Source organism: Camellia sinensis, unplaced genomic scaffold (genome assembly GCF_055761805.1).
Source record: "Camellia sinensis isolate YWXY unplaced genomic scaffold, ASM5576180v1 Unanchor3, whole genome shotgun sequence".
Classification (NCBI taxonomy): Eukaryota; Viridiplantae; Streptophyta; class Magnoliopsida; order Ericales; family Theaceae; genus Camellia; species Camellia sinensis.
In genome coordinates this window covers 13167762-13178148 of record NW_028129178.1, presented here as the reverse complement: position 1 = coordinate 13178148, position 10387 = coordinate 13167762, and the positions used below count along the sequence as shown (strand labels likewise).

At 34.7% G+C, this 10387-nt stretch overlaps 1 protein-coding gene and 1 pseudogene across 5 annotated transcripts; both read left to right on the top strand.

The window, feature by feature from the left end:
- The first annotated feature begins 1182 nt into the window (after positions 1-1182).
- LOC114260307 (E3 ubiquitin-protein ligase APD2) lies at positions 1183-4642 on the top strand. 4 transcript variants are annotated; one of them, XM_028200392.2, is made up of 8 exons: positions 1183-1556; positions 1647-1873; positions 1973-2069; positions 2165-2242; positions 3405-3625; positions 3713-3782; positions 3853-4144; positions 4245-4642. In XM_028200392.2, the coding sequence occupies exons 1-8, from the start codon at positions 1442-1444 to the stop codon at positions 4321-4323; spliced, it is 1179 nt and encodes a 392-aa protein (XP_028056193.2). In that variant the 5' UTR covers positions 1183-1441; the 3' UTR covers positions 4324-4642. The 4 variants fall into 4 exon arrangements, with proteins under 4 accessions (XP_028056193.2, XP_028056192.2, XP_082768557.1 ...); XM_028200391.2 differs by having other exon boundaries at positions 1187-1556; positions 2150-2242; XM_082912431.1 differs by having other exon boundaries at positions 1213-1560.
- Positions 4643-7489: 2847 nt separating this feature from the next.
- On the top strand, positions 7490-9839 carry LOC114260306 (cytochrome P450 81Q32-like; annotated as a pseudogene). The gene is made up of 2 exons (XR_014358608.1): positions 7490-8386; positions 9205-9839. The product of XR_014358608.1 is annotated as a cytochrome P450 81Q32-like (transcript).
- The last annotated feature ends 548 nt before the right edge of the window (positions 9840-10387 follow it).

The following is a 10387-nucleotide window of genomic DNA, read 5'->3' as shown; positions in this document are numbered from 1 at the left end:
TAACATCTAACCTTGTAATCCTGTATTATTGAATAATTATCATGCTTCGTTACTTGTTATAATTGTGATAGCGTATTTGATTAAGAAAAAAGGACGGGGTGTATGTGTATTTACTGGACATTCAAAGCTTATGGTGTTTTATGCCAGGTATTGAAGACTATTAAACTAGTCAAAGACAAAGCTGAAGCATTTGAGGACTTACGACTATCCTAGAAAGATTAGAAACTAGTTTGTAAATGGGTTTTGCGATTGTAAGTGATAGATCTCATAATGTATTTAGGATAAATTACAAACACCTCCCCTAGGGTTTACTTAAATTACAAATTACCCCATGTGATTCTAAAAATTACATTATCCCCTCTAAGGTTTCTAATTTCATAACAAATATGTCTTTTTGTTAATAAAACATCAAGTTAATTAACAGTTTTTAATAATGTTAAAATTTTATTTCAATTAATAATTCAAATAATTTTATTATTATATAGGTAAACAGTTAGAAATTTCACCTTTTCTATTAATTCTGTTAAATAAAAAAAATCTGACAGGGAGGTATTTGTAATTTTTCAAACCACATGGGACAATTCGTATTTTAAGTAAATCTCATGGGGTGTATTTGTAATTTACCCTTGTATTTAAGACATGATTTTATAATTATTATATATCTATGCGTATCTTTTATATTACTTATTCCTTATTTACTCTGTCAACTCATGTAGGCCTTGTGTTAATACTTTGTTAAGATCTATCAAAAAAGTAACTTTGTTATCTAAGGTGATTGGATTTAGAAGAGAGGCTATATTGACTCATCCGACCTTTATAAGATTTTGCTTGACTATTAACCAAACGACTCATTAGTAACATTGCCTACTCTTATAATCTTAAATAAATCCTGTATTTATTTGTAATATTCTCTAATGTTCTCAATTTTTGGGACCTCACAACTCCTACCTACTAGGTGGGAGGAAAACCTACTCCAAAAATAAATAAATAAATAAAGCTTTATTTTAAAATCTAATTTATGTTGTTGTCCAAACCGAAGAGAAACTTACAACTTTCAAAGTCAAAGATTTTAATAAATAAATAACTAAAAATGTCAAAGATATCTCTTTCAATGTATTAAAATACGTTTTTGCCTCTTCTTGTGTCCAAATTATAAAATAGTACGGACCCTCACAACAATATAATTAGGAGCCAACGTGTAATTCAGAATGCTTGTCTTACCGGGTTGGCCACGAAGCCAGGCAGAAACAAACACCTAACATTCAAAAACACTTGCCATTCAATTACCCGCCAATCTCAATAAAAAAAACCGTTAGTTGTCATGAGGGGCATTCAAAATCTACCAGTCTTACTCGCTCCATGCTTCCCATCTTTCAACTAGACCATTAGTTCTCTCTCTCTCTCTCTCTCTCAGAAGTCTTCTTCAATTCCCAGTTTGGCCATGTACAGATCTGCGGGGTTGGCTCCTCTCAGGCATCATCATCATCACCTTCACCCTCAGCGCTGCCAAGAGGCCTGGGCTCGCTTGCTTACTCCTCTGACCCTCTGGATATGCGGCATGTAATTTTTCACCTTCTATAAGTTTCTTTTTTGACAATCCTCTGTTCTGAAACAAATATATATATATTTTCCTGTGTATTTTGCAGTATCAGTGACTCTAAGATATGGGTATTATGGGAATTGTCAAATGGTGCTTGGACCGAGCTCTTCTCGGTTGTTTGAGGCAAGCTCAGTCTTTGTAAAGCAAGTGGAGGTGAGAGATGACGATAAGAAAGGGGTTTTTCTTTATGGGTATTCGGAGAAACCAGAATTAAGCTTGGAAAAAAACTGGAGTGCGTCGAACTATGTGATTGTTGCATCATACAGTCGGAAGGTAAATGATACGATTTTTTATTTCAATGTTTTGTTAATTTGTATGTCTTTTTACTGCTTCCAAATGGATTTTCTGGATAGGTTGCAATTTAATTTTCAGGGATACTCATTGTGGTTGAACAAGGGTTCCACAATCCAAATGAGATGGGAAGCTCAGGCTAGTAGTTTGGGTCAACTTGAAGTGTCTCTTATTAAAGGTACACTCAAACTTTTGATTATAGATCTTTCTTGATAACGTTATATCTATAAATTTTCAGTTTGGACCTTACAAATGCAGTAAATTCTTCAATAGGGGACCGTAAACACGAAACATTGATCCCAACTTCTTCAAGTTCCTCTGATGCCCTTGCCCTGCTTGAGCCAACCCACGGTAAGATATCTACTCAATTCAACTAAAATGTCAGAACAATTAAATGTTAACTGGATAATTTAAAAGTAATGAGTGATTGTTTGTCAAATGCATTGATTGTTTATATAAATATTGTTGACTTTGTCAACTACAATTGGCTACCGAAGAATAAAATTTTTAAAGTTGAAGTTAATTAAATCTTATATTCACTCAACCATATCATAAGAAACATTGAACAAATTAGTTATCACAATAAAAACTGAATAAATTAATTACGTCATCTATTGAAAAACATGTTGTACGTAAGTCATTAGATTATGCAAATTTAATTAGTTATTTTACATTTAAAAATGTGAGAACAATAATGTTTAAGTGATATTTTGATTTAATTTTTATTTCGTGTTATAGTTTTAAATTCTTCTTGAGGTTTTCTTTTCTTGAAAAATTGAAAACATGACAGTATTTGTTTTTATCTTTTTAAGTTCTAAGGCAACAAAATCAGTTTTTATTTTTTACAATCTTTTTGACTTGTAATGATGGCCCTGTTTGGTAAAGCTGTGGGAAAGTGCTTATAGTTTATGTCTAAACAGCTTATAGCTTATAACTATGGACATAAGTTGATTTCTGACTTATAAATTAAGTGTCTCCTGCCCCACTCAAAGAATAAGCTGATTTCTGACTTCCAAAAAGCTATAAGCTATAAACTATAAGCTAAACCAAACACATCAAAATAACTTAAAGTAAGCTGAAAGTTGAAATAAGTAGTTTTTAAGCTGCACCAAACAGGCACGATGTGTTTTAATACATAATTTTAATAAAATATATATGCAGACAAACTTTGTGAGAATATTAACAAATAAAAAAACTATGTATACATACCATTATACTAACAATTTATTTTATAAAGGCGTTTCTAGAGCTCACGTAGGGCTCAACAAAACTCAGGACCAGCCCTGACTCTTAGAGGACTATATTAAACTCAACATTGTCTAGAGAGTTAATCTGATATCTTGGTTTCAATTACTTTCATATGCCTATACTGGTCTTGGGATGCATAAACATTTTTACAATTCAAATTGATCATGCCTCTTGTTAATTTTTCTTCTTCTTTGCATGGCCTAATCAATTAATTGCCCTGCGTTTGTCTGAACTTGGTCTACTTGACTAATCAACATATTTTCAGGCAGAGAAGTTAAATATTTCATTGAGGAGGATGACAAGTACTACATTGGCATCGTAAACACAAACCCTAGGAGCGTCATAATGAAAATGAATCTAAACGTTTCATCAAAGATGTATGATACAACTAAATCAGAAAGCATGTGTTCAACAATAAATGGATCATGCCAGCTCAATCTTGTTTTCCCCAACACCCAATTTGTCACAGTAACTACACCTAATAACGTAAGTCCTTTGTCCTTTCCCTCGATAGCCAAAGTGTATATGTAATGCCCTCCTGAGAAAATAAACCTGTAAATTCGTTCACTGCAGGGGGATCTTGGAGAATGGCACGTGGAGCTATCATTTGTGGCTCGTGTAGTAACTTATATAGCAATTTTAGGTACTTTTTAAAAACTTGATCTACCTTCTATGTCATCACAATTTTGGGCTAACCCATTCATGGCTTTCAGGATTTGTTGTGACCGTTATTTTTCTGATACTGAAATACCTTGGAGTGTGTGATGGTGAGACTCATGAAGTAGCAGGAGTACGAGAAGTAACTGAGGCCGTTCCTTTGATGCCAGAGAAGCCATTTCGATTGCCATATGGAACAGGTGATGAGGAAGACCCAGACTCTGGATCATCTAGCTCTTCCGAAGATTTATATGATGGGAAGATTTGTGTTATTTGTTATGAAGAGCCGCGCAACTGCTTCTTTGTTCCTTGTGGCCACTGTGCCACCTGCTATAATTGTGCTCAGAGGTATATATATATATATGAATATAATATTGAAAAGAGTTTTATACATATCCTCTGTATGTAAATAATTATATAGAGATTTCATGAGGATATTTTTGTGCAGGATCATGGATGGCGATTCCAAGGTGTGTCCAATATGTCGGAGGCTCATTCACAAAGTAAGAAAATTGTTGATTCCTTAGAACTACTTGTCCTTTGACCTTTTGGTTTTGTGTGGTTTGCTTGATGAGCAAATTAGTTCTCTGTGGGAGAGTATGGATTTCTTTCTTTTGCCTGAGGAGTGAGGACCATTGCTTATTGTCCAATACACCTACATTGAAATATGAGTTCAAAATGGGATTGGATTTTTTATTGGCAGCTCACATCGAGAAAAGAAAAATAGTTTGTTAGTAACTTGACACTTGAGAAGGATTCGAGAGGGATTGTTAATCATTTGTATTATGGGCAAGTAATACTTATCCATTTTTTGCAGTGACTAAAGCTGCTACCATTTCTGCATAACCTTAATCACCTATCATATGGTTTATGGCTCTCTGAATTTTTAGTTTGATTAGCATTTACATTCCATTGAGAGATAGTAGTTGTACGTTATTGGATGTTTATATCTCCATTTGAGGGGGATTGTTAATCATTTGATCACAACAATGAATAATCAATGCGAAAAAAAAAATTAGGATAATTCAAGCATTGTGCAAATGAAATATGCATTACATGATATTTGACTAGCACATTCCAGCAATCTGAGAGGGATTGCTATGTTTTAAGCCAAGCTTATTTTATGGCAAAATCCTCTGCCTTGAAATTGCTTCATCTACAGAAGGGCTTTTGATGGCGTGTTTAAGCTTTTAATGTTCTCAATTAATAGATTTTCCTATTCAAAGGCACAGTACAGCAACCCAAGCCAGTTCGATGTCATCCCATCAGAATGCGTGCAGTAATTGGAATTAGCTAAGTACTACATGTTATGTCCAAAATTGGACAATATATTATAAAGTTTGGGTGTGAGTGAATAAGTGAAGTGTGTTAGCATGTGATTGTGTACATCATTATTGTGTGCAAGTGATTGCATAAATAAAAGTTTTTTGCTTGGTTGTATTACTACTACTCAACATAACAATGAACATCTGCTCAAGTATCTTTGCTTAAAATACAGCAATCTCTATCGAAGTGCTAGCATTCTCATAGTCCCTCTCTAGTCTTGATCTTCCTTCATGACAAACAATGAATGTTTCTTTAAACTGAAAGCAACTCAAAGAATAGTGTCCTTGTGACATAAACTGACACAGAATTCATGCAAAATGACAAGGGTGGCAATCAACTTCGTGCATTAATTAACTAAAGCTAACACGGTTTCAATAATTCGATTAGTACAAACAAACATAACAATCTACCCAATCTATCTAATCCTGAAAGCTATATGTTCATATATATACACACACATTCATTCTCTTGATAAAATTATTTAATCAGGCTAGCGTGTCCCATCTGCTGATAATTATTTATCAGTTTCTGCACAACTTGGGCTCGGTTAGACTGAAAGTATATCTTTTGAAGAGTTTACCTAAAGGCTTCCCATATGAGGACTAACACGTTACTACATCAAAATATAAATAATTCGATCCAAGCACATTCAGGGCTGGCCTCGAATTCTATAGGGCCTAGGCGAAATTTCAAGAGGGACCCTTATACATATTTATCAAACAAAAATTTTGAGTAATATAATAAATAGCAAAAATGCACAAGTTATTATTTGCGAGTATCAATAAAAAAATTTACTTATATGGATTAAGATAGGAAGAATTTATTACAAGAATTCATAATGGCAAAATCGAGTTTACAATAAGGAAAAAAAAGTAAAGCTACAATACCAAATAAAAATTAAACCAGCTACGATAAAATATCACTTAAACATTACTTTTTTGCATTTTTAGTTGCAAAATTACTAATTAAGCTTGTATAATCTAATTTATCCACTATATCCTTTTCAATAGATAACAGAGCTAATCCACTCAATCTTTCTTGAGACATGGTTGACCGAAGGTAAGATTTGATTAACTTCAACCTCGAAAAGCTTCTTTCTCCCAAGGCAACAGTAATTGGTATGGTCAATAAAGTTCTATAAGCAATCCATGCATTGGGCCTATAACATGTTTGTGTTTGTGCCTTTTTTTTAGTTGGCCTTTGAGAGTAGTAAAAAAAATATTTATAATAAGAAAGAAAAAAGTGAAGTAGATTGCAGATCACCTATTTGATTTGAAAATAGTTTTTTTTTTTTTCAATTGGGCTTACTTTTTTTTATTTGCTTTTAATGTTGACATATAACATGATTGTGTTTGGGCCTTTTTTTAGTGGGCCTTTTTGTTTTGGATGGCCTCTAACAATAATTGGGCCCTTTTTAAAACTTAATGGCAAGAAGGATTTTCAAAATTTGGGGCCCTAGGTTCAGGCCTCACTGGCCTTAGCTCAAGGCCAGCCCTTATTAGAGTAAGTCCAAGGGTGAAAGTCAAAATAGTAATGTTAGGTATCATAAAAAATCTTTCATAAAAATACTCATGAAAGCTTTGTGATCATTGGATTACACTTAAAAATAAAGCACTACACACTAATCAAGGTAATCCAAAGATCATAACTCTTTTATGATCATTTTCATGAAATTTTTTTCATAATTTCTAACTTTTCTCAAGTCAAAATAGTTTTATCAAAGCTATTTTTTGAGTTACTACAGTGCAAAAAAAAAAAAAGAAAAAAAAGAAAGAAAGATCATTTTAGCTATACCACTCTAATAATTCCCATGTTACAAAACTAAGGCTTTGTTTGGTTTGTCTCTTGGGAGATAATTTTTCACAAAAAAATTCAAAAATTTGTTTGGCTGAAAATTTTTGAAAAAAAATCTAAAATCACTTTTCTCTTTACTACATATCAATCAATCACCTCTCTCACTCTCTCTCTCTCTCTCCCTCTCTCTCTCTATATCTCTCGTATCCTACACATCAATCAATCACTTTTTCTCTCACACCAATTTATTCAATTATGAAATAAATAAAAAAAATTAAATCATCCCAAATTCTAAAATTATTTTCAAAACATTCAACCAAAAAAATTTCAAATTTGATAAACTCATTTGAGAAAATTAAACATGGCCTAAATCTCATATCATTTTTTAACCATTAGATCTATTTTTCAAATGCATCTAGTGATTATAAGTGCCTTTGCGGATGTGGCAAATTTGGAAAAGCCAAATCTTGTGCAAAAAAACTCGCTTTGAAAGTGAGTTTTTTTTTTTGGCATTTTTTCATTATGCTCTTGTACAGAGGAGCGTCTGTTTTCATTCAATATTGGCATCAATCCATGGAGACCCCATACTATTTCCTCCTATCCTTCTTCTTATATTTTCGCAGCAGGCAGTTGCTGCAAAGATACAAAAAACCTCCAACCAAGCCCTTCCCTCTCCCTTCCCATAATAAGCCATTTACATCTCTTCAAGAAACCCCTCCACCGGACCTTGGCCAACATCTCCAACCAACATTGTCTGCTTCTGTTCCTCCGATTTGGTTCTCGCCCTGTCCTTGTATCCTCCCCCTCTGCCGCAAAGGAATGCTTCACCAAAAACAATATTGTTTTCGCAAACCGTCCAAAGCTGCTTGCCGGCCAATACCTTGGTTACAACTACATCAGCCTTACATGGGCCTCCTATGGCAACACTGGCGCAACTCGAGACGTATAGCTTCACTTGAAATCTTGTCAACTTATCGAATTCAAATGTCTAGCACCATACGCATCCATGAGGTCCGGTCCCTCCTGAGTCGGCTTTATAAAGGCTCCCAAACCCAAGATGGTGAATTCTATATGGTGGATATGAAATCTGCCTTTTTTGAGCTGACACTCAATGTTATGATGAGGATGATTGCTGGAAAGAGATACTATGGTGATACTGTGGATGAATTGGTGGAAACAAGGAAGTTTAAAGAGATGGTGAGTGAGACTTTTGAATTGAGTGGGGCAACAAATATTGGAGATTTTGTTCCTGTTTTGAAGTGGGTTGGACACAATGGGATTGAGAAGAGGCTAAAGGGATTGCAGCAGAAGAAGGATGGATTCATGCAAGATTTGATCGAAGAGAATCGGAGAATGATGAGCGACTCTGCTTCTGAATGGAGGAGCAAGACTATGATCGATGTGCTCTTGTCCCTCCAACAAAATGAACCTCAATACTACAAGGATGAAATAACCAGAGGCTTGATGCTAGTAAGTTTTTTTTTCTCTCCCTCTCATTCATATTTTGTTAATTAAGCATTTCTATTAAAATGGGTATTTACTATTTACCTTCAACTAAGTAGATCACAATTCAAGTGATGATGTGGTAATCTAAGAATTCTCTGGCCTCAAATCATATTGTTCCAATGTTTTTCGAACATGTGTCGAGATTAGACAAAAAGTGATTTTCATTTCTAATAATCTTGAAACTATTCATCAGTTTCTATAAACATGAATAGTTAGTCTAGGTATCCACAAAAAGAACTCAAAATTTTATCCAAAAATACAGTTGTTGATATTCATTCTATGTATGGATCTTATATCATACAAAAGTTAAATTTGAATCACACACTATTTTTGGATAAATTTTGGGTACTTTCTTTCCGATACCTAAACTTCCCATTAACATGAATCTCCTTAAGATTGTAACTGAAAGGTTGTTGAACAATGCATGGTAATTATCTTGGCAGAAACTTTTGGCACCAGATCCTTTGTAGTTAAATTGTTGTCTCTATGTTTTAAAGTACTTCCCACTCCATGATGTGGTGAGGATCTCAAGATACCAAAATTATAATACATAATTGAGTGGTTGAAAATGTATTGGTTTAGAAAATTTTGGGTAAGAATTCTTTACCGAAACTACCTGACGAGATGGCTTTAATTTATAAAATTGTCACTGTCATATGATTGTAATAGAAAATTCGGTGTAAAATTTTAGTAAGAATAGAATTTCTTATTTCTCTTTCTCCCTATCTTGGTGGAAACTAACGACATTTACTTATGCTAATTTTTGGTTTTTATGGATATAGACTATGCTATCAGCTGGGACTGACACATCAGATGGGACAATGAAGTGGGCTCTATCATTGTTGCCGAACAATCCAGAGGCCCTCAAGAAAGCTTATGCCGAAATCCACATCCATATTGGACAAGACTGACTAATTGAAGAGTTGGACCTACTGATCTGCCTTCTCTCCAGGGGATCATAAAAGAGACACTTCGACTATGCCCCGCAGCCCCATTGCTAGCACCCCATGAATCATCAGAGGAACATAGGAGGGTTCTGTATACCACGTGGCACGTTGTTGATGATGAACATGTCGGCCAGACAAAATGACCCTGAGCTGTGGGTAGAGATAGAAGAGATGGGGTGTTGATGATGATGCCATTTGGATATGGGAGGAGGGGATGCCCTGGGGAAGGATTGGCAATGAGAGTGGTAGGGTTGGCATTGGGGTCACTGATTCAGTGCTTTGAGTGGGAGAGAGTTGGGAAGGAGATGGTGGACATGAGTGAGGGGGTTGGTCTCACCATTCACAGGGCTCTGCCATCGCTTGCTAGGTGCAGGCCACGCTCATCCATGTTCAAACTCCTTTCTCAATTGTGAATTACTTGTGTTCGTTAGTTAGAGTTTTTTTTTTTTTTTTTTTTTTTTTTTTTTTTTTTTTTTTTTTTTTTTGCAACTTTTGAACCGAAAATCCCTCATTGCACGGTATATATGAAATCAAATATGCAAATTTATTGTAGAATTGATCACAAAATACTCACAAAGGTTGAGCTCTATTGTGAATCTACACATTGTGGAATTCATTCTTTGAGACAGTTTTCTGACCAATTTTTGTGTGATTTATGTGCATGTGGAAATCCCCTTTAATATATTCTGTTATTTTGAATCAAGTCAATTTTCCTCCTTCTTTGCAGATTCTCTCTCTCTCCCTCTCTCTCTCTCTCTCTCTCTCTCTCTCTCTCTCTCTCTCTCTCTCTCTCTCTCTCTCTCTCTCTCTCTCTCTCTCTCCTCTTCTTTATTCAGCCATCGTTGAGCTCCAAGCTCTTTAAACCTTAGACTTCATCTCCCTAGAGTGAGAATCTTGTCTTAGTTCCTTATACAAAAATGAAGAGCACAAAGTGGGCTTTCCATTAATCTGGGCGGATTAGGTTTTCACCGACGTTGGATTTTCGGGTCACCTTATCTCCTTGTTAGAGGTATGAATT